Below are 25432 nucleotides of genomic sequence, written 5' to 3' on the forward strand. Positions count from 1 at the left end.
TTTGCCAGCAAGTCTTGAAACTCAAGCTAGAATGCCCTGCTCTTTCTTCCATGGCAGAATTGGGGGCTGCATTGTATGACTAATTGCATCAAACCTGGGCACTGGCCTCACAAAACTTGCATGTGTAAATGTCTTTTCTCGATTAGCTCTACAATTCTATGTGTCATGGTTATGGTATGACTTCTATGCCAGACACATATTCAGAACATTGATGGATAAAAATATTTAAATTACCTTTGAAATACTCTGGATTGTCTTGCACCAAAGTCATCCCAGAATGGTACCTTTCCTCAACTGTTGCCCCTTGTATTCACCAAGTAGAATATTTGATTAGTGAATCCTAGTATGATTTATGCTCCGGTAAATATAAATTAGTTCGTGAAGTTTTCATCTTTTACTTGAAACAGGTCCAAGAATCATGTAGATTACACGCATCATATCCTTAGTGTTTACCATAACCATATAAGAAATGCGTGGCATTCACCTGGCAGTCTATCTTTTACAGTGATATATTAGTGAAACTGAAAATCCCTAAAGAGGAAGGCCATTATTTTTAAAGAGCCACTGCTTATAAAAAAAAAAAAAAAAGATATCTAGAGACCTTAATCGTAGAAAAGCTAACTAAAGACCCTAAAAAGGGATATGTTGCTCACTATGGACATTCATGAGGCTAAAGCAATCTCTCCAAACCTTCTCATTATATAAGGATCATTTTAACTTAGAGAGAAACACACAAAGAGAGATGGGATCTCACTTCTGAGATGGAAATAAATTAACTTGGGGCCAATTTATCTTTCACAACATATTAGGGGCAGTACCAGCAGGCCACAGATGCACACCCCATGAGCAGCCTAAAAAGACATCTGTGAGGAAAAGGCAGTTTTATATTCAAAGTATAATTTAATAATTAAATGTCAACCAGACCCCAGATGGATGTTTCAAAAATAAAAAATAAAAATAAAAAAATTTACATTTACTCTACTTATATACATTTTTTTCTTTTTCTACGCCCAGAATGATAATAAGCAAAAAGTTCTATCTCATATTTATTATTGGAACAACTAAACTGAGAGAAAGAAGGACACAAAAATGAAATAGTGAGAAAGACAGAGACAGATTTTGGACAGTTAGTGGAAAGACAGACATGGTGAATTTTCTGTCCAATATCGAATAAAAAAGGCAGATACTATTAAATAGTAGATTTAACTATAATTCATTCTACTGATTTTGAAGAAAAATTGAATTCAAATATTCTTATGTTCAATCTTTAAGACATTGTCACCAAAAGTTTCTTACTCATTGTCTGGTTTTATTATAACTCCTGTTATATCCCCAGTGAAAGACATGAATTATGTCTAGACCAGTGACCATGAGGGCATATGTTTCATTGCCTAATGACTCATGGGTCATTCATTATTCGACTATATTTAGATCATTGCTACAACTCTCATATCCCACATTATCTAGGTAAAACCAATATTAATAAAATCTGTTTTAATCACTTAGGGAATTTACAACAAAGCTGGGGTTATTTTTAAAGGAACTCCTATTGTGTAGATAATTTCTTTAATAGTCACTTTTCCCAGCTTTGACAGTTTAGATGAAGGGGAAGAAAAAGAGAGCAAACAAACACATAAAAATGACAAAATGAATCCTTGTCAGAGAAGACACCTTAGAAAATTTCTCTCTCCTAGGTTGTCAAATATTTGCAGAAGATAAATATATCTTCTTGGACAACACATTGAAAGTGCTTCTTTTGTTATAATTATACAGTATACGGCTCCTCCTCCATCATCCACTATGTAAATCATTTTATCGTGTCTCTGTGTTTCTGCTGGATTTTTAAACTGAGTTACCAGAAGGACTTTGTTTTTCATGTATTTAAAAATCTATTTCTTGGGTCTGGCACAACACCTGGCACATGAAACATCCTTAATAAATATTTGGAGAATAAAGGAATGAATAACAAATACTTTCACGTAGAGCAGAAAACTACTTAAAAATGGCAAAGATTGTACAGAATATTTGGCAGTGTAACTTTTTTTTCTGTGATATTTCAAACATGGTTTTTAATTTATTAACATACGTTATGGTTGATGAACTTTTGTAAAGTAACCAAAGCAAGTGACAGGGCCAGGCTGCCCATGAATATGTGGAAAGCCCTCATCATGATATCCTTCCCCTTTGAGCTCGCATTCTCAGAAGGATAATCAATTTGGAATCCATCACCACTTAAAAGGGGCTGATTTCAAACTTTAAGAAACAAAACTTGATGTGGAAATAAAAGGAAAAGTTATACTTTTCTATTCCTTTTGTGTTTATAAATTCCTTATTTGGTTTTTATTGAGGTTGGTTTGGAACAAGGTAATTTAGAAGTTGGAGAGGGTTCAAAGACTAGTAATAAAGCATCATGTATGAAAGTATAAAAATGTATTGAGGTGACAAGCCAGAGAAAGGAAAGTCAAGAGTTTTTGTATACAATATTTATGTATAATATTTACTATCCAGTAATATCCAGTGCTGTTGAGTCAATAAACAACTCCAAATATTATTTATCAACTTAAAATGATATTTCATAAATTCACAAAATTACTCACCTTCTTTGGTACAATTGATTTGAGTTTCATCACTGAAGTCCCCACAGTCATTGTCACCATCGCAGGCCCAATGGCCTGGGATACACCTGCCACTGGAGCATCTGAACTGATTATCAAAGCAGGAATGAACACAGCCAACCTCGTCACTTCCATCCCCACAGTCGTCATCTGGAAAAAATCATTAACAGTAAGCTAGTGAAAATGGATCCCAGGAGAAGCATATTCTTATGAATTATTATTATTATCATTTTTTAGTAAACAGTTTTGTTTTGGTTTTTGAAAAATAAGTGATGAATAAATGGATTTGTACTTCCCATGAACTATGAGAGAATTATTTTCATCTTTATATCACTTGTCTTCTAAGTGTCAACTATTAAACTGAGAGGGGAAAAAGAATCCTTCAGTTTGGATTTTGAAGCTTAGTTTCTACTCTACTCAGAACTGACTAACCACTGACTGAAATGCATGTAGGCAACATGAGACAATTAAGAAATTGGGCAATGACGGTGACTGCAGGACTTAGGTCAGATGATACAGGTGGTGATATAATTATTAGTTAGTACCTACTTTCTCTATAAGCCCCAGTGGCACAGTGGTTAAGAGCTCAGGTGCTAAACAAGAGGTCAGCAGTTCAAATCCACCAACTGCTCCTTGGAAAACATATGGGACAGTTCTACTCTGTCCTATAGGGTACCTATGAGTCAGAATCCACTCAACAACAGTTTTTTTTTTTTTCTGTCTATGCCCCAGAGGCTATAACTATTTCTCCAACTCTGTCCCTTTTCCCCATTCTCCAACATGAAGGCCCACTGTTTACCGTCCACTACTTGCCCCTATGTGTGTATTTATACTGGGAAATTTTTGTACACTACCATCAATAAGGGTTTATGTTGTTTATTAACTAGAAAAAAAAAAAAAACATCAATAAGGGTTTATGTTGTTTATTAATACTGTTGTAGGACAGAGGGGAGAGGGACATGAAGTGAAAATAGATTAAATTGAAATAAATGGCTGAGATGTCATTGACTTACATATAATTCGTTTCACTGTATTTGGCACTAGCATAATGATACAACTGAGTCTAAGAGAAAACATCATTTATACGTTAAGAGCAAGGTGTCAGAATTTGGACCATCTGGATAATTCCACAATAATTGATAAACTATTCCATCCTGAGGTTACAAAGCATTTTACATAAATACTTTTGGGAACATGAATTGTCCAGGTAGCTTCCTCAATTTCCCCCTTTACTTCATGCTTGTATACTTAGACTATGGATAACCTTATATCTGAAAATAAATCTCCACTATGGCCTCATGGAGCAAATATTGAGCTCCATTATCCTTAATGCTAATCCCTATCGATGCACCAGATGCCCTCTCATCACTTGTCTTAACCGTTTTGCTTGGCTTTGCAAACTTCTCTTACAAACTCCCTCTGAAGGAGGGGAGGCAGCCAAGAGAGCCAGGCCTCCAATCAAATCAGTGCTGCACAGTGAACAGTTGGTACTTGCCAGAGTCGCAGTGCCATTTGCTGCTAATGCATCTTCCACTTTTGCATATAAATTGAGTTAGCGGTTCACAAGTTGGGAATTCTGTGAAGGATAAAAGAACATTTAATAGGAAACACGTTATTGGCTTTGTTTGACTTAATTTGTCTCTCATTTGCTTCTGTGATCAGAACTCCTCCCCTGCCTCTGGCAAAAGGCAGAGGCAACATAGACAAACAAATATGACTGTCACTTCCTGAGGACAGAAGATACACATAACATTAACATTTTTAAATGAGTACTTTCCAGTGACTGAAACCCAAAGAGAGTCATTTGATGAAGGACAGTTTGTATCCATTACACCGTGAGAAAAAATGAATAGTTGTCAACTCCCAGTACTAGGGACCTTGACCTCCACTCAGGGAATAACAGCTGGGTGGAGCTCTACACTCCAGTGCTGAAAAGTAATGTGAAATACTTTAAAGGAGAAAGGCCTTTTCTGAATACAGAGAACCAAAGTAGGAGAGCCAGGTCTAACTCTGCCTCTGCTCTGAGATGTACACAAGTAGGAAGTAAAACACAAGTCCATAAAATCTGATTATTTGGTATCATACAGTTAAAAAGACTTCACAAGAATAGATTCTGAGTCTTAAAAACAAAAAGGAAAGGAAAACACAAAACACCTAAAAAAACAACAAAATGAAGAATTAGATTTCAAAATAAAAATTTACCCAGTGAAATTAAAAGACCTCCATTCCTAAACTTAGATAACCATTACAAAAAAAAAAAAATTAGAATTACAGTAGAAAAAATTTTTTTAAAAGAGATAATTATCCAATCTGATAGGTTACTAAATTTAGAAGTAAGATTGTCATAGGAAGATCAGATAATCAAGACTGATTGCCAAAAAAAAAAAAAAAGTAGGACTCATCAGAGAAAAATATAATTGCCAAAGAGTTCATCATAGCAATTTGGGGCAGCTTACTAATATTTCCCAGAAGAAAGTGTTACTATTTCTATTTCATGTATGGTAAAAATAATTCACTTATGAGTCCCTGGGTGGTACAAACGGCTAACATGCCCAGCTGCTAACCGAAAGGTTGGAGGTTCAAGTCTACCCAGCAATAACTCAGAAGCAAGTCCCTGAGACCTACTTCCAAAAAATCAGCCATTAAAAACTGTATGGAGCCTAGTTTTGCCCTGACAACATGGGGTTGCCATAATTTGAAACTGACCCCTCAATGGCAGCTGGTGGTAGTAGTAGAAGCAAAGGCTTTTGCCTGTGGCAATAATTTGATTTCTCAGTCTGCTACTTTAGCAACTAATGAAAATAAAAGAACATTAAATATATATATATACACAGTGAAATTAAAAGACCTCCATTCCTAAACTTTAGATAACCATTACAAAAAAAAAAAAATTAGAATTATAGTGTGTGTGTGTGTGTGTATCTCACATGCAAAAGCTGGGAAGAATAAGAAAGACCAAAGAAAAATTGACGCCTTTGAATTACAGTGTTGGAGAAGAATATTGAACATACCATGGACTGTCAGAAGAATGAACAAATCTGTTTTGAAAGAAGTACAGCTAGGTTGCTCCAAAGAGGGAAGGATGGCAAGACTTCATCTCACATATTCTGGACATGTTATCAGGAGGGTTCAGGCCCTGAAGAGGGACATCGTGTTTCACAAAGCAGAGGGTCAGCGAAAAAGAGGAAGATGCTCCATGAGATGGACTGGCACAGTGGCTGCGACAATGGGTTCAAGCATAACAATGATCAAGAGGAGGGCGTAGGACCAAACAGAGTGTCATTCTGTTGTACATAGGGTTTCTATGAGTTAGATCAGACTTGACAGATTCTAACAACATCTGTTTTTCTAAATTTCTTCTTGCCATCGTGGTGTTTCACTACAGTGTTTCTGTATTTGTTTTCACCAATGTCTTCAGTGCAGCTTGGACTTCTTTCTTCAGTACCACAGGTTCTTGACCATATGCTACATCCTGAAATGATTAAACATTAACCAGTTCTTTTTGGTACAGTGACTCTGTGTAATCCTTCCAACTTTCTGTGCTGTTCAGTATTTTGCCATAAAATATTTCACTATTGCAATTCTGGGTTTGAATTTTTTCTTCAGTTCTTTCAGCCTGAGAAATATCAAGTGTATGCTTCCCTTTTTGTTTCCTAACTCCAAGTCTTTGCACATTTCATTCTTCTACTTTGTCTTCTTGAACCACTCTTCGGAATCTTCAACTCTTTGACTTCATCATTTCTGCCTTTTGCTTTAGCTATTTGATGTTCAAGAGCAAGATTCACAGTCTCTTGTGACATCCATTTTGGTCTTTTCTTTCTTTCCTGTCTTTTTGATGACCTCTTGCTTTCTTCATGTATTTTTTCCTTGATGTAGTTCTACAACTCATCTGGTCTTTGGTTATTACTCTTCCATGCATTGAATCTATTCTTGAGATGGTCTCTAAAGTCAAGTGGGATATACTCAAGGTCATATTTTGACTCTAGTGGACTTGTTCTAATGTTCTTCAGCTTCAACTTGAACTTGCATATGAGCAATTGATGGTCTGTTCCATAGTCAGCCCCAGGCCTTGTTCTGACTGATGATATTGAGCTTTTCCATCATCTTTTTTCCACAGATATAGTCGATTTGATTCCTATGTATTCCATCTGGCAAGGTCCATGTGTATAGTCTCCATTTATGTTGGTGAAAAAAAGTATTTGCAATGAAGAATTTATTGGTCTTGCAAAATTCTATCACGCCATCTCTGGCATCATTTCTATCACCAATGCCATGTTTTCCAATGATCAATCCTTTTTTGTTTCCAGCTTTCATATCCAATCACCAGTAATTATCAATGCATCCTGGTTGCATATTCAATCAATTTTAGATTGCAGAAGTTGGTAAAAATCTTCAGTTTCTTCATCTTTGGCCTTAGTGGTTGGTGCATAAATTTGAAGAGTCATATTAACAGGTCTTCCTTGTATGCATATGGATATTATCCTAACACTGACAGCTTTGCACTTCATGATCGATCTTAAAATATTCTTTTTTGATGATGAATAAAACACCTCTCCTCTTCAATTTGTCATTGCTGGCATAGTAGACCATATGATTGTCTCATTTAAAATGACCAGTACCAGTGCATTTCAGCTCACTAATGCCTAGGATATCAATGTTTATGCATTCCATTTCATTTTTGAAGATTTCCAATTTTCCTAGATTCACACTTCCTAAATTTCACATTCTGATTATTAATAGATGTTTGCAGCTGTTCCTGCTCATTTTGAGTCATGCCACATCAGCCAATAAAGGTCTTAAAAGCTTGACTCCATCTTCATCATTAAGGTTGACTCTACTTTGAGGAGGCAGCACTTTCCTGGTCATTTTTTGAGTGCCTTCCAACCTGACGGCCTCATCTTCCAGCTCTATACCAGGCAATGTTCCATTGCTATTCATAAGGTTTTCACAGGCTAATTTTTTTTTTTTTCTTTATTCACAAGTAGACCACCAGGTCCTTCTTCCTAGCCTGTCTTAGTCTGGAAGCTCAGCTGAAACCTGTCCACCATGGGTGACTCTACTGATATTTGAATACCCATGGCATAGCTTCCAGCATTGCAGCAACATGCAAGGCCCTACAGTAAGACACACTGACAGATATGTGGAAGATATGTACATATACATATGAATAAATCAATAATTCACTTAGTGTTTACACAATATGCTCAGTGCCAGACCTTTTAGCTCCCCAGGAGAATATCATGGTGTTATAAATCTTTACACATAACAACTCATTTAATAGACATTGAGAGGGAGAGAAGGAGGAGGAGGAGGAGAAAAATAAACTAGTGCCATTGACTCTTTGTCATAAGGATAAAAGTAACTGAAACATTGAGATAGATCTGTGGTTCAAGTTCCTTAAAGTTGCACTCCTGATAGGTGCAGCCAAAAGACAATCAGTAGCAAGAAAGCTTTTTTCTTTCTAAGACAACTGACTTAGAATCAGAATATATTTGGTGTAAGAGACCATACCCTTTTCAAATTGTATTCTGCAGGTTGTCTCAGTGCTGTTAAGGATGGGTGGGTAGAGGATGTTGGCTAGGCAGCCTGGGCTTTGGTTGCCCACCCTCCATCAACCAAATCAACTTACCTTTTTCTTATCGATTTATACAGCTTTTTATTTAGCTATCTATACATTTAATTTTGGAGTTTTGAGCACAATTTTATATTGCTAAAACATATATTCCTCTTATTTTAAAAAAGACAAAATGAAAACCATGATTTATGTCTACTCATTTTAGCCCTAAGTAAAGTGAAACTCAGAAACTTTAGGCTTACTTAAGGTATATGTACCTCTTTAACAAAAAACAAGTCTTAGGATTCAGTTCTCTAACTCTCCATCCAACACTCTTATCTCTTTTGACTTATTACTTCCCTGTTTCATTTTCACTTACCATCGTAATTATACCTAAACTGTTATTTTACTCCATGCTATAGATTGAATTATTTCCCAAAAATAAGGGTGTAAGTCCTAACCCCTGTAACTGTAAATATGACTGTATGTGGAACTGGGATTTTATTTTATTATGTTAATGAGGTAATAGAAGAGTAGGGTGGGTCTGAAACCTAGTCACTTCTGAGTTATAAAAAGAGATTAGACAAAGATACACATAATGGGGGAAGACAGACACGAAGAAATGCCAAGGAACTCCCAGAGCTACCAAAAGGGAAGCACCCTCTCTTAGAGCTGATGCTCTTGTTTGGACTTCTAGTTTGTAAAACTGTGAGACAAAAAATTTCTATTCTCTGAAGCCACCCTTGTGTGACATTTTTTTGTTACTGCAGCACTAAATAACTAAGAAACTTCACTGGTATCTTAGCGTATATTAAAATTAAAAGCTAAATGTTCCTCACAGATTATTTTATTATGTAAAGTAGTACTACCTCATGTTTATCAGAAATGTGTCTCTTTCTAGATTTTTAGTATTTGGTTCATAAGTTTAGTTCATACCTGCCTCTCCATCATGATTTTATAATGCTAGAAATTTCAATCATTTATAATTTTTTATCTTATCTTTAAATTCTATATCACGATCAACTTTTAATTTATTTTATAGGGCAGATTAGACCAAGATTCATGTAATTATTTTAGTCACAGTTTTTTAGGACTATTCCTAATCATTTATTTTTAAGTGTTAAAGACTTTATATCGTAGCCCAAGCAGTGGTTACCTTAAAAAAACAGGTTAGTGGGCATGTTCTTAGTACTTTGACCAGTGAAGCACATTGGTGAAAGTATCTTCAGGAAATAAAAATTTTAAATGACACTGCTATAACCCCTAGAATAGTTCATATTTTTCTTTAAAAACTGTAATATTTGGAAGTTAAAGGCTTATATTAATACATAGTTCTTGGCAAGTCATAAATAACTGTAATTAATAATAAAATGGAAACAAAGTGACTTGCATGCTAGTTTAATATAGTGTGGAGACATATCTTATGTGGCATACTCAAAGTACTAGCTTAAATTAGAATCAGTGGCTAGCATATTCATCATCATTCTTAAAATGGTAAAATAATGAGAACTCTCCCTGGAGTGTAGCAGGGCTGGGGAAAGAGAGTCAGCCAACCTGACCAACAATTGTTATACAGTCAGCAGACTGTATATCTGTCATGTGATAATTAAGTCAGATAATAGCCACCTTTAGCATTGGTAACTTACCACTGGACAAGGTAAATTGATATTATTTTGCAAAAACATATTAAGAAAAATGTTGGCCTCGTACTAGATCTGGTGGACACAGCATTGCTGATTATCTGCTCTTTTACTTTTAAAAAACACATTTATTTGTATAATTTTGGCTTTGAGTACATTCACCTGACACATTGGCATGTGAATAGAAATCATCTGAAAACTGAACAAATCTTTATTAAGTTTTATGACTACCAAAGACATGACTTGAAATAAGAATTTTAAAATAAATTTAGCATTTTGAAAATAAAAATATAATCAAAACATAATTATGATTCAAAGAAAGAAGTAGAAAAGAAATAACCACTAATGTTTGAGATAAAAGACCATATTACTCAGCAAATATCTTCACATATAAGAAGTACCAAAAAGAAAAGTGAAAATGCCCATGTATTATTTAATCAATACTTGTAAAAATGTTTTCTTTTGTTGCCTGATAAGATAATAAATTTTTATGTTTATATTTCAAGAATCAACATGAATGGTACCAAAAATATATTTTCCTCCTTAGATGAATAATAAGTGTTTAATGCTCAGAAGATGTGTGGAACATATAAATCAGGGACTTTAAACAAATTGATTCAAGTTACATGCAAATGAGTAAACAACTAAATGCCCACTCTAAGATCATGACGAGAGCTAATTAAAAAATGTTAGATCTTTTAGGGTCAATAATAGGTTAAATCATATTATTTAATCTCTCCTCTATAAATTTAGCAGCATATTAGCCAACATCAGAAGTTTTACTAGTAAAAGATAAATCACCACCTACAGGTGAAAACTTCAGATATTTGGCAAGAATTCACTGGATGGAAAATTTGTCAACGTGACCTTTACGATTGTTTCGAACTTTCAGATTGTTGCTTCAAAATATGGCCAAAAAATAATCTAGAAATGAGTTCTCAATAGGTAAAAAAAATTCTTAGAATAAATAAAAAAAAAAAATGTAAAAGTCAATGCATCTTCAATCTCTTACGAAAATGAGAGGCCTACACCTTCTACTATAATGAAAACTACACACATACAAGGGTAAGTCAAAAAGTATTGCTGCAAAATCTTAGAAACCTTTATTAAACAAAAATATCATATTGTGAAGCTATTGTTTCTTGACTCATCCTCAGTCTAGATCTACACACTTCTAAAGGCAGTGTTTCCATCTCTCTAACCTTTCCCTAAAGAATTCTATGCTCTGATTTATACAGTGTCAAAACGGTAGTTTTGGTATCCTTGAGGACGAAAATCATGTTTCTTTTAAGCGTTCTTTGAGGTTTATGAAAAAGAGGTCTGAAGGAGCAAGGTCAGGCTGTAGGGTAGACGGGTAAGGTTTCCCAAAGAAATATTCCTACTACAGCCCTTGCTACCCTCAAAGAACAAGCAAGTGCATTGTCATGATGGAAAGAAATTCCCTGGACCAATTTCCTGGACTTTTCCTCACTAATGCAGTTTTCAATTTTCTTAAAATTCCTTCATAATAAGCCCCTGTGATATCCTCAGTAGTCCGAGAAAATCTATCAAGATTACTCCTTTGGAATACAAAAAAAAAAAAAAAAAAACAGTCGCCAAAACCTTCTGAGTGGTCTTCTCTCTCTTGGCTCATCTTTGGGTCTTCCTGACCTTCCTTAAAATATTTGATCCATCTAAAAACTGTCGTTTTATGTGGGGCAGCATTCCCATAAACTTGTTGGAAAGTGTCAATGATCTGGGGAGATGTCCACTTCAGTTTTGTTAAAAGCATGATATTAGCCCTGACCTCAAAATTGTTTTTTTCCATGGCAAAAAAGTACTCCCTTTTTTTTTTGAAGAAATCCTAATGAGACTAAGACAAGCGTATTGCTGAGAGAACTTGTCTGCAGCCATCCAGTAATCACAGAGACATGTTTAAATACATTTTGTTTGGAGTAAACCTGTGCATGTATAGACTGGAACCCTAGTAGCAATATTTTTTGACTTACCCTGGTACACACATATAATGCACGTATTTTCTTAATTCCACATTGGATCTAATTTATACATATAACTTACTTAGTTAAATCATTTCTCTTGGCAACTTTGCAGTCTTACTTAGTTCATGGGACTTAAAGGCAAATACTGACTATATGGGGGAAAAATAGGAACTAGGAGAAAGCAGAGGTCAAATTATGAGAGAAGGCCATTAATTGAAGGGAAACACATAAGGTAGTAAAAGTTACTAACATTTTCATTCTTTTTTTCTTCTCAACGTGGCATCGTGGCCTTGGGTAAAACACTCAGCCACTATGATCCCTGACTTTTGGTTTGTAAAATGATCTTTCAGGTTCTATAAGTCCTAAAGTTCAAGATGTCAGAAGAAACACTGAAAGCATTCAACACCCTGAAAGCATTTAATGTAGTGAGAAATAGGGTTCGCCATCTGAATAACTCCTAGGGTTATCATACCATTCCAACAGAACACAGTAACTGATTTTCAGGGGAAAAATAAAATGATAAAACTAGTTTACAAATGTTGAAATTATCCTGACTTGTTTTGCTTAATAATTCAGTGAAATGTACATTTAGAAAGAGTCCCATTTCATGGATTGAATTGAGTCCCCTCAAAATTATGTGTCAATTTGGCTAGACCATGATTCCCAGTATTGTGTGGTTGTCCACTATTCTGTGATCTGATATGATTATTTTAGGTGTTGTAAATCCTAACCTCTATGATGTTAATGAGGCAGGATTAGAGGCAGTTATATAAAGAGGCAGGACTCAATCTAAAGGATTAGGCTGTATCTTGAGCCAATCTCTTTGAGATATAAAAGAGAGCAGCAAGCAGAGAGGAGTGGAACCTTATTCCACCAAGAAAGAAGTACCAGGAGTGGAGCATATCTTTGGACCTGGGGTCCCTGAGCTGAGAAGCTCCTAGACCAGGGGAAGATTGATGACAAAGACCTTCGCCCAGAGCCAGCAGAGAGAAAAGGCTTCAGACTTCTAGCCTCCTAAACTGTGAGAGAGTAAATTTCTGTTTGTTAAAGCCATCTACCTGTGGTATTTCTGTTACAGCAGCACTAGATAACTAAGACACCCATTAAAAAATTTAAGTCTAATGTAGGTCCCCTTTCTTTTCACTAATGTAGGAAAATACCCTATCTGTGGATACAGTATTTTAATTTCATAGTATCCTACCTCCAATGGTGATAGAGAAATGAAGCCTAACATTATTCAATATACTTTTCCTCCTAAACATAAGACACTTAAAATATTTAACATTTTTTCCTGTCTTTCCCTATTAGCATTAATTAAAAAGTTGAGAATAGTGTCTGAAGATTTGTTTGTTTGTGGATGCTTGGTCTGTTGAAATACCATTATAAATTCTTATGTTTGACAAAGGTTTTAACATCATACATAATCTTTTCTTTCTTGACTTTGCATAAATATTCTTTGACTTTGGATTTTCTTTGAGACGCAAATTGTAGGACATTTGAAAAGATTACCCGATTAACTCTAAAAAAAGAAAAATTATGAACCAAAAGGGCTAACATTTTATCACATTACTATTACAGCAAAGGAAAGAAAACTATATTTTATCTCAGTAGTTACTTCAACCTCATAGAATATTTAATATGGATTAATGGACTGTGAAAAAGCCTCCTATTGTTGCAGGTGGTATGTTCAATTTATCTATTATATCTTTCACTTAGAATTTATTGCCAGGTTAAATGTATGCTATTATGTAAATTGCTGTAATTTTCTCTCTCTCAGGTGTAATCATGGCTGGTATGTTACTTATATTTATCCAGTATACAAAGTATTAAAAGGATGTTTTTCAGTGAGGTAGCATTCAGATCCAATATATGTTCTTTCATGTCTGGCAAAATCTGTCTAACCTAGGAATTTTTCTAGAACTCCTTCACCTTCCTTCCTAAAAAACAAAACAAAAAATCTCTTAAGCAATTGATTATTAAAGTTTCAAAATATAGTTGCCATGATTTGAGATCATGTTGTCAACATTTTATGTAGATGAATTCGATCTTCACAATTAAGTATGGAGAAAACGTACAGGAGAATCAAATTAAAATAAATGACAAGGTAAGAATATTGTAGGGATTTAAGGCTAGAAAAGCATTATTTTAACTTGAATGAGAGAATACTAATTATTTTACTGACTATATGAAATGTAATAATTGAGAACTAGGAGAAAGCAGAGGGCAAATCATTGGAGAAGGGCATTAATTGGAGAAAAACATGTAAGTGAGTAAAGCTACTACTACTATTTGTATTGACTGAGTATTAGCCCTATAGATACATTAACTCTACTCTTCACCAGACTAAACCAAACCAAACCAGTTGAATAGAACTGCCCCATAGGGTTCCTAGGGAGCGGCTAGTGGATTGGAACTGTTGACCTTTTGGTTCACGGCCAATCTCTCTCTTAACCACTGTGATACCAGGGCTCCAACTAATCTTCATAGTAATCTTCATAGTAGCCTGCAATTATTGCTGCTAACCCCAATTTGCGAATAAGATACTTATCTTGCCTGAGGACACACTGCATAACTAGCATGTGGCAGGGTTAAAATTTGAATACTGGGTGGACTGATTTCTAAACATGTTTTCACTATATTATGCTGATCACTCCAATACATGTAAAAATAATATTACAGTTAGAGAGAATTTTAGAAATATTAAAAATTTAATTCTTCTTTTTGTGGTTCATGACTTCCATTTAAACTCTAAATCTAACTTTGACCTACACTAATATGTACACAAGTATTGTTATGGACAATGGCGCTGCTTTTTTATTTTGCAAATTTTAAGACTATTCTCTGGGAGTAATAAGTAACGTTTCTAGGTTCTGATATTAATGGCTCCTGAGAGATAATACTTATAAAGGATAGATTTCAAAAGATCCAATAAAATAAATAAACTTTGGGAAAAAAATCATTACAGACCAGTGTACCTATCATTTTCTAGGCCAATGATTTCATCTTCATTTTGTCACTCTTTCGTAGTTGCTACACGTAAGCTTCATTTTATGTGTCACATATGATGTCTCATATCAACAACATAGGCTCTGAAAGACAGATTCTGGGTTCAAATCCTGACCTCATCACCGATTAATATGTGACCTTGGAAAGTTACTTAACATCACTGACATCAGAGTACTAAATTTGTAACATATAGAGAAAAAGCAACTTCAAAATGTTCATTTATTCAAATTATTTTATTGAGAACTTTATACCAGTGTTCTAAGTCTTAGAGATGCATTATCCAGAATGAATAAATGAATGAAATAGTTCTATGCATTTAGCATTTAACCTTTTTGTGAACCAATTATTTTCTGCTTTGAATTTTTTGTTGATATCATATATTTTCATTCATGAGGCATGTTGAAATTTTGAGTGTGTCTGAATTTTTGGTAGGTAGTATGGATTTGTTTTTGTTGTCGTTGTTGCCCCCTCCCACAAGTCTACTGTAAGTGTTTAGTGGCACATATGAAGCCACTAATTATACCCCAGAGTCCCCACTGGGGTCTATTGGTATTTATGTGTAACAAATAAAGATTTTCAGAATTTTTATTTTTCCCATCAAAAATTCAGACACCTCATACAATACCCTGTAAAAACAGTAATTCACAGCACACACCCATTTGTTCAGTTTCAAACAACCATAAAGGCCCTGCCTGTGACAACACACCCCCTCAATGATGCAGCAGCTTCCCAGTAAACCTTGGTCCCTAGAGGCACCATGAGCAAGAAAGGGTTAAGTATTCTCTCTTCCCAGAGAGTCTACAATCTAGTAGGAAAGACATTTGCAATATAATTAAACAAGCCATTCCAGTAAATCCATGACAAATCCTACCATAGAGGCAGTACAAGCTACTATTACCACACACACAGCAGAAAGTTCTACACTAACCTTGGATGGTTAGATATTGCTCCCTATGGAAAATGATATTCAAGCTGGTAGGAATGATATGTCCATGATAAGTCAGAGTAGCAGGAGGGGAAAAAACGCTTTCAGACTGTCCCAAGAAGGAAGACTGCCATATGTGAAAATGGAAGCCCCCTGGAACTGAAAGCATATAAAGTGTTTGAGAAGCTAAAAGACTCAAATGACTGTGTTTTGGTTTCCTATGGCTGCTGTAACAAACAGCCACAAACTTGGAGGCTTACAACAGTTCTGGAGGCCAGAAGGTTGAAAACAGTTTCACTGGGCCAAAATCAAGGTGTGAGCAGGGTCATTCTCCCTCTGGAGGCTTCAGGAGAGAGCACGTTCCTTGCCTCTTCCAGCTTCTGGTGCTTGCTGGATTCCTTGGCTACAATGCTCTACTCTTGACCTCATAGTCACCTTGCCTCCACCTATTCTGTGTAATCAAATCCCCTCTGCTTTTCCTTTAGATTACTTGCCACCTGGAAAACCCAGGATGATCTCCTTGTCTCAGGATTTTTTACTTAACCATGTCTTTTGGCATAATTAGGACTTGATATCTTTGGGGGCCATTTTTTTTTTCCTCTCTCTCTCTTTTTTTTTAATTGTGCTTTAAGTGAAAGTTTACAACTCAAGTCAGCCTCTCGTACAAAAACTTACACACACATTGTTATACGGCCCTAGCTGCTCTCACTACAATGTGACAGCACACTCCTTCTCTCCATCCTGTATTTCCGATGTCCATTCAACCAGCTCCTGTTCCCTCTGCCTTCTCATCTCACCTCCAGAGAAGAGCCAACCACATAGTCTCTTTTGTCTACTTGAGCTAAGAAGCACACTCCTCACCAGTATCATTTTATGTCTTATAATCCAGTTTAATCTTTGTCTGAAAAGTTGGCTTTGGGAATGGTTTTAGTTTTGGGCTAACAGAGAGTCCGGGAGCCATGTCCTCTGAGGTACCTCTAGTCTCAGTCAGACCATTAAGGCTGATCTTTTTACTAGAATTTGAGGTCTGCATCATACTTTTCTCCTGCTCCATCAGGGATTGATTCTCTGTTGTGTTCCCCGTCAGGGCAATCATTGGTGGTAGCCAGGCACCATCTAGTTCTTCCAGTCTCAGACTGATGGAATCTCTGGTTTCTGAGGCCTTTACTTTCTCCTGGGCTCATATGTTCCTTGTGTCTTTGATCTTCATTCTCCTTTGCTCCAGGTGGGTTGACACCAATTGATGCATCGTGGATGGCCGCTTGCTAGCTTTTAAGACCCCAGACACCACTCACCAAAGTCGGATGCAGTACACTTTCTTAATACGCTTTATAATGCCAAACTGACCTAGATGTCTTTAAGGGATATATTTTAACCTATTATAAGCTGCAATAAGTTGTAAGATAGGAGTGGTAAAATTTCGAGATTTAAATATACGGTCCAGAGATATATTTTGAAACAGTCACATTTTGGATGACAAAATCTTGGAAGCCAAAGAGAATACTGAAAAGTATGTTAGAATGATCATAACAGAAGATACAGGGAACAATATTGTATACTTCTGTCAATACTGCAGACAAATGTTAAATGCTCAATAAAAGCCAAACGTTTTAATGCATAGATGAATGTGTAAGAAAATAAGACAAATTTTCAGGGTCCAAAAATGAAAAAGTTGCTGCAAGCCAGAATAGCAAGTGAATTACAATTGCTCTGTGAGATGTGTGTGTGTGTGTGTGTGTGTGTGTGTGATTTTGCCTGCAAAAGCAATATAAAAAAGCTGCATTGTAAACTAAATGCTTGGGTTTTAATATCAACATTGGGCAAAAGACAATTCTTTGGGGCCATTCAAAATGTGTGATTACAGTTAAGACCCCAGAATAAATTCAGGAATCTCAGAGGCTGAACCTTCAGTGCAAAGATAGATTAGATAAAATCTCTTCTCAGTACAAAGAGATGTCTTAATCTGGATTGTAAAAAAATATTTGCACTTAAATTTTTGTCGTCATGAGACTATATCACAAGTTCTACTTTCCATAGTCCAGGAGGCTCCAAGTTGAAAAATTAAGGTAACAAATAGTCTGAGGCATGTAATATTTCAGAGTAGTAAAGTGCTCTGGGAAGATATGAAGCCAATAGAGACATGGTAAGTCAGACCTTATTAGATTTCCACAGGAGAGGCAAAATATCAAAGACAGGCTGAAAATCCAGAAATTAAAAAAAAAAAAAATAGCTTAGTTAAATTCAGCAGACCTAACAAATAGCAAAGGAGCTGTGATGATATAGTGGTCAAGTGGCCACTTAGTGGGAGAGAAATGCAGCAGTCTGCTTCTGTAAAGTTTACATCCTTGGGAACCCTATGAGGCAGTGCTACTCTGTCCTGTAGGTTCAATATGAGTCAGAATTGACTCAAGAGCAATGGATTTGGTTGTTTGGAACACATAGCAGGATTACACTCACAAAATATTCAGATAATTGTAAAATATCTAATTCATTGCTGTTGAGCCAATTCAGACTCACAATGATCCTGTAGATATCTAGCAGAGGGAATAAATTGAAATCTAATAACCAAAATAAACCAAACCCACTACCATCTAGTCGATTCCGACTCATAGCAACCCTATAGGACAGAGTAGAACTGCCCCATAGAGTTTCCAAGGAGCGCCGGGTGGACTCAAACTGCTAACCCTCTGGTTAGCAGCTCTAATCTAATCTAACAGATACCATAAAATAAATGTTATTTTATTTAAAAGATAAAGAAGAAAAAAGTAAAATGACAGTCAGAAAAAAATGGGAAGATTTAAAAAGGAAATAAATAATATATTCAGAAATGAAAACTAGAGTCTTAGAAACTGCATGAATGGGTTAAATTAGAGATTAGTACACTTAAAGAGAGAATTACTGAACTGGAAGCCAGATCTGCAGAAATTTCCCAGGATGCATCTTGGCAATTAAAAATAATTCAAAAGAGGTTAAGTATCCTGGAGGATGGAATAAAAAGATCCAGTATTAAACTAGTAGAAATTCCAGAAACACGGAAGAGAGAAAAGGGGATAGGCAATACTAGAAGAGATAATTCCTTTGAGTTTCTCAGAAATTATGAAAGAAATGACTTTAGGTTCTGGAAGCATAATAAAGATAAGTAAAAATAAATTAATACGTAGAAACACTGTAGTGAAATATCACAATGGCAAGGAGAAACTTATAAAACCTGAATGTTGTTGTTGTTAGTGGTCATGGAGTCGATTCTGATTCATAGCAATCCCATGTTTGCAGAGTAGAACTGCTGCAAAGGGCTTTCAAGGGTGTGACCTTTTGGAAGCCGATCATTAGGTTTGTCTTCCGAGGAGCCTCTGGGTGGGTTCAAACTGCCGGCCTTTCAGATAGTAGTGCAGTGCTTAACTGTTTGTGCCACCCAGGGTCCCAAAGCCTGAATAAACATTTAACTCTTCAGAATACTGATTTGGGAGTGATAAATCTTCTCTCCCTCCACCAAAAAAAAAAAAAAAAAAAAGTAGGGGAATGAGGACAAAGAAAAGAGTGAAAGAATATCTGAGGGCTAGGCAGAGACAGAGGAGCTAGAAAAAAATGTAAGAGGGAAGCAAAGAAATACACTGTCACTGAAGACAAGATGAGGACAGGTTTCAAGGAGAACGGGTTTCAAGAAGGACAGCAGTGTTGAGGGCTGTTGAGATGACAACTTAGATAAGAACAAAAGTGGGCTACTCATATTTAATTAAAAAATATTCCATGTTGAGTTTGGCAAGGGCAGTTTTTATAGAGCAGTATGGGAAGAAAATAAGATCTAACCTATAAAGATGAATACACAAATTTTATGCAAATTTTCCAAGAAATTTGACTGTGAAGAGGGGATGAATTAATGTGACAATGGTGCAAACAGTTTGTGTTCAACTACTAACCTAAAGGTTGGCAGTTCAAACCCACCCAGCAGCATTGTGGAAAAAAGGGCTGGCAGTCTGCTTCTGTAAAGATTACAGCCAAGAAAACCCTCTGTAGCACACAAGTTTACCATAAGTCAGAATTGACTCTACCTGTCATAGATTGAATTGTGTCCCCCAACAATATATGTATCAATTTGGCTAGGCCATGATTCCCAGTATTATGTGGTTGTCCACCATTTTGTCATCTGATGTGATTTTCCTATGTGTTGTAAATCCTACCTCTGTGATGTTAATGAGGTGGGACAGGAGGCAGTTATGTTAATGAGGAAGGACTCAATCTACAAAATTCTGTCTCAAGCCAATTTGTTTTGAGATATAAAAGAGAAAAAAGAGCAGAGAGACATGGGTGCTTCATACTACAAAGAAAGTAGCACCTGGAGCAAAACACGCCCTTTGGACCTGGGGTTCCTGTTTAAGAAGCTCCTAGTACAGGGGAAGACTCATGACAAAGACTTTCCTCCAGAGCTGACAAAGAAAGCATTCCCCTGGAGCTGATGCCCTGAATTTGGACTTCTAGCCTACTAGACTATGAGAGAACAAACTTCTGTTTGTCAAACCATCCACTTGTGGTATTTCTGTTACAGCAGCACTGGATAACTAAGACACTACAGCAATGAGTTTTAATGAGATATATGGTATCAATGTAGAGTTATGTTAGCAGTAATCTTTTTTAAGAGGGAGAAGTTTGAATATATATGAATGTTGATGGGAAGAAAGCAGCCAAGTGAGAGAAATTAAAAATATAAGAGAAGCACATGAGAGAGTAAGAGAGGATGGAATCCAGCATTCAGGTTATAAGGATAAGCCTTACTTTGTAGAAAGAACAACACCCCTTCCATTCTGTTAGGAGAAGGTGTCTACAGGGGTAGGCATATGTGTATTGTTAAAACCACATAGTGTGTCTTTTTTTTTTTTGCATATTTGGGGACATCAAAAGAATCTCTAAATCCAAAGACATGGATTTATATCCAACAGTTGTAGGTATCCAAGGAAATTAAAATGATTAGTTCTAAAATAAACCTACATTTAATTCAATTCTTACATCTATGATTAAACAATGAATTAAGTTTTTTTTTTTTCAAAAACTATTATAGGAATAGCTTTGCTACATTATAAATACCCTGTGAAATGTGGCAGATAAAATCAACAATTAATTTGTTTATAGTTCATATTAAAATTCAAAATATATGTGAAGTTGATTATTTTAAATGAATTAATTTTACCGTGTATTTTAAGACTATTTTCCAAGAAATTTCAGTCCTTTTTTTTTTTTCTGGTCTACATGTAATACTGCATCCTTCAAACAAGTGTTATTTTGAAGTGAGGACCCTTTAGAATTGCAGAAATCATATCACATTTCTCTGTTCTTCCTCACACTCTGGGATTAGGCACAAGCAGAAGAAATAGACACTGCTGCCCTGCCACGAAATAATAGTCAAGGTTGCCTGAGACACATTTTTTCCCTCTGTTTCATTTTTGCCATTCAAAAATCAGCACATTATTAAACCAAAGCCAGACCCACTGCCATGGAGTCAATTCTGACTCACAGCGACCCTGTAGGAGAGCAAAGAACTGCTGCACAGGGTGTCTGAGGCTGTAAATCTTTATGAAAGCAGACTGTCACATCTTTCTCCTCAGAGCGCTGGTGGGTTTGAACTGCTGACTTTTCGGCTAGCAGCTGAGTGCTTTAACTTCTGCACCACCAGGGCTCCTAATTCCAAAATAAATAACAACGAAAAACCTCAAAGCAGTTGCTGTTTTGTTGATTTCAACTTATGGTGACCACTCGGTTGTCAGAGTAGACCTGTGCTCCGTAGGGCTTTCGATGGCTGATTTCTTGGAAGTAAATAACCAAAACTTCCTTCCAAGTGAAAACCTTGGTGGTGTAGTGGTTAAGTGCTACGGCTGCTAAACAAGAGCCCGGCAGTTCGAATCCTCCAGGCACTCCTTGGAAACTCTATGGGGCAGTTCTAATTTGTCCTATAGGGTCGCTATGAGTCCAACTGGACGGAAGTGGGTCAGGTTGAGGGTTCTTCCAAGCATGTTATTAATAGGGGTGATTTTTATTAAATCATTTATACACATTGATTTATTAGTACAAACAATATGCTTTGGGATTCCTTGTTTCGAGCTCTATGGTTGATTAGTTGATGTCCATTTATAATTTGCAATTCTAATTCCTTGGCCTTGCAATTTGCCTTTTCTTTTTTTTTTTACTTTTAATCTTTTTTACTGTGGTAAATATACAGGTAACAAAACATTTGCCATTTCTACAATTTTCACTTGTACAGTTCAGTAACATTAATTATGTTCATTATGTTCAATCATCACCATTAACCATTCCTGAATTTTTGCATTACCTTTAACAGAAGAAAGCAAAGTACTCAGGGGAAAGAGAAGCAAGTGATAATTCAAGTGAATCATTGCTCCCTCAATATCACCAAAAATACACAATTTTGGTTATTATGTCAATATTGGATATGATATAAACAAGACGTAGTTAATTATTTTCTTCATTCTAAGTGGTTCTAAGGCCCCACTCTTGGTTATTCTAGTTACAGACCCTTCCCCCCTCCCATATGCAAAAAATATAAAAGTCCCCAGGAAACTAAATTGTTATTGACCTTCAAGCTCCCAGACCCTAGTTCCAAATGAGAACATAGGGTCATTAAGTATACAGCCTCAGATGTCACTGTAGCTACCACATTAAAAAAAAAAAAAAACTCCCAATGCAGAAAACATAAAAACCACTAGATAAACAGAATGTAGACAAAGAAGGGTGCACTTAATGAAACAGCCCCAAGGGAATTATAGGTATAAAATCTGTGTTCTAGTGAGGCCTGATGGCCTACCATGTTTACCAGCGCATCTATAGGAATTGGGGCATGGTCCTTGCTTATGAACTCCCACCCCTAAAGGTCAGAGAACATTAGTCAAGGATCCAAATATTTTATTGTACTCCAATATACGGTTAAGAAATTGTATACATATATTAGTATTGCTAATATCCAAAGATATATTTTAATCTTTGAGGAAAATTCATACTGTAAATCATTACAAATCCATATTTTAAATAAATCTATATGACATATAAATCCATATTTTAAATCAACTTACGGAATAAGATCACCACTGATTTTTAACCTAGCTATGAATTAAGAAACTAAGCAGGGAATAGTAGAATTAACTCCTCAAGGGGAGAGAAGAATTACCAACTACCCAAGCACTGTATTTCATGTTTTTTTGTGGTTCTTATTTAACCCTCATGACAACACTATGAGGTAGTTTTTGTTATTGTCATTTAAAATAGAAAGCAAAATAAATTTCAGGGAGATTAGTTTTAATTTTTTCAAGTGATCCTTGAAGAGGGAAAATATAAACAAGGATACATAGGATATTTACAAGATTAATAAAAGTGGTCAACATCATCACATGGATTTAATTCATCAGACTACCCATATATTTCTCCAAAGAAATCTTTAGCTCTCAAATAAAACATATAGATTTCCTTGTGTACAAAAAGGAATTCCACAAAAGCAATCTTTTCACAGATCACAAGTCTCAATAGCTCCCAAAGAAAGAATATTATGCAGATTTATTCTCACACAACTAAATAAAATCAATACCACCTTTATTTGAACAGAAGGACATCATAAATAATTGATATATATATTCTACCACAGGAAAATATTCTGAAAGAAATATTTATTAAAAATACTTATGATACTGACCAATAAACAAAATGTTAATAAATAATTTTTGTGAATGGTACATACATTTGAAATGTCTTTATTTGAAATGAAAATTTTCCCCCTTTTGCTCTCAGTTGCTAACTTAAAGGTTGGCAGTTCAAACCCACCTAGCTGTAGAGTTGAAGATAAAAAAAAAAACATTACCATCAAGTCGATTCTGACTCATAATGACCCTATAGGACACAGTAGAACTGCCCCATAAGGTTTGCTAGAAGCAGCTGCTGGATTTGAACTGCCTACCCTTTAGTTAGCAACTGAATGCTTAACCACTGCACCACCAGAGCTGAGGATAGGCCTGGCAATCTGCTTCTGTTATGATTCCAAACCAAAATCCAAAGCCACTGCTGTGCAGTCGATTCTGACTCATAGCGTCCCTATAGGACAGACTAGAACTGCCCCATAGAGTTTCCAAGGAGTGCCTGGTGGATTCGAATTGCCAACCTTTTGGTTAGCAGCCGTAGTAGCACTTAACCACTGAGCAACCAGGGCTTCACAGCCAAGAAAATCATATGGATCACAGTTTTGTTTTGTAACACATGGGATCGCAATGAGTAGGAATGGACTCGATAGCAGCTAACAACAACAAAATCGTATTTTTATGGTACGTATTTTCATAACCATGTTATGCTAATTCTCTTACAGCAACATGTAAAAAAAATTAGCATGGTGGTGGTTATGAAAATACCTCATGGGGGAGGGCATGGTTGGCAAACAAACGTAGGAGGCTATTTGCTTACTATACTGCTCTACACTTTCCCTTTCTCTTTTTCCCCATATAATTTTATCTTTGCTTTTACATTATTGCTATAACTAATTATTACATTATTATGGCACTATAATATTGTTTTCTATATAGTAGTGTGATCATGTTTCTTGTACAGCTTTAAGGAAAAAAAAAAAGCTTTAGACTTAGCAGAATGTTATAGTCAAGAGGAAGCCAACAGTTAGAAAGAATTTTTGAGAAATCATGATATAATACTTAAATGTACTGCTAAAAAGTTGAAGTGTAATCAGAAAATTCAGCTAAAGTTAAAATAATTACCTCTGGGAAGGGAGAAATGGGTGAGGTAGAGTAACTGCTAGTTTTTTACTTCAATATTTATTTCCTGTCTGGTTTTTGTAGCCAAATGTATGCATAGCTTTGTTTTAAAAATGTTAATAGCTATTGCAGAGTATGGATATATACTGCATCTAGAGTTTCAGTACCATATTAAGAGTCAGTAGTATAATTTACGAAAGCAGAAGATATTTATAAATCATGTCAAAAATATTGCAGGAAAGTTTAGAGAATTCACATATGACATCAGGTTAGTTTCTTGTTTCTTTCATAGCATGTGTTGCAATTTTTCAATTATTTTATTTGTTTTTCTCCTTAAGTTCCCCCCCTTCTTCTCTAACCTCTCAGAGCAGAGACTTGGCCTTCTTGCCTACTGCTGTGACCCCAGCATGTAGGATACAGTAGATAAAAACACTGGACTGAGGCTAATGTGGACTTTAGATGATAAGGAAACAGGTTTCACAATACTTGGAGACCAGATCAGTGCAAAACTATAGCTAGAGTCTCTGAAAGGAGGCTGGCTACGGTCGACACACAGATATTACGTCCTGACTGCCTTTTCTACAGAGTACCCTTCTGTAGGGTCCTCACTTCAGTCACCTCAGGTCAGCTCAAACTCTAGAGAATAACACATCACTGTTTTTGGGTACTAAGAAGCAACACATGATTTAAATGTAGACACTGTTATAGATTGATTTATGCCTGCCAAAATGTCACGTTGCAGTCCTAACTCCTGTACTTAGGAATGTGAATTTGTTTCTAATTGGGGTTTTTCTCTTGTTATGTTAATGAGGTCTACCAGATCAGGGCTGGTCCTAAACCTAATTCCTTCTGAGTATTCTCATACAAAAATGGAAAATAGACACACAGGGGGAAGGAGCATTGTGAGGCACCCTCTACAAGCTAAGGAATGGCAAGGAACACCCAGGGTTACCAAAAAGGAAG

The 25432-nt window shown here is 35.9% G+C and overlaps 1 protein-coding gene across 1 annotated transcript in view; it reads right to left on the bottom strand.

The window, feature by feature from the left end:
- LRP1B (LDL receptor related protein 1B) overlaps positions 1-25432 on the bottom strand; it is a 1748032-nt gene that overhangs the window by 773303 nt on the left and 949297 nt on the right. Inside the window, exons 19-20 of the mRNA XM_049888441.1 lie at positions 4111-4191; positions 2598-2765 (exon numbers count right to left, since the gene is read on the bottom strand). Of these exons, the coding sequence (XP_049744398.1) occupies positions 2598-2765; positions 4111-4191 (249 nt within the window). The remainder of the gene's footprint in view (positions 1-2597; positions 2766-4110; positions 4192-25432) is intronic.

The sequence above is a fragment of the Elephas maximus genome, chromosome 6, assembly GCF_024166365.1.
Source record: "Elephas maximus indicus isolate mEleMax1 chromosome 6, mEleMax1 primary haplotype, whole genome shotgun sequence".
Classification (NCBI taxonomy): Eukaryota; Metazoa; Chordata; class Mammalia; order Proboscidea; family Elephantidae; genus Elephas; species Elephas maximus.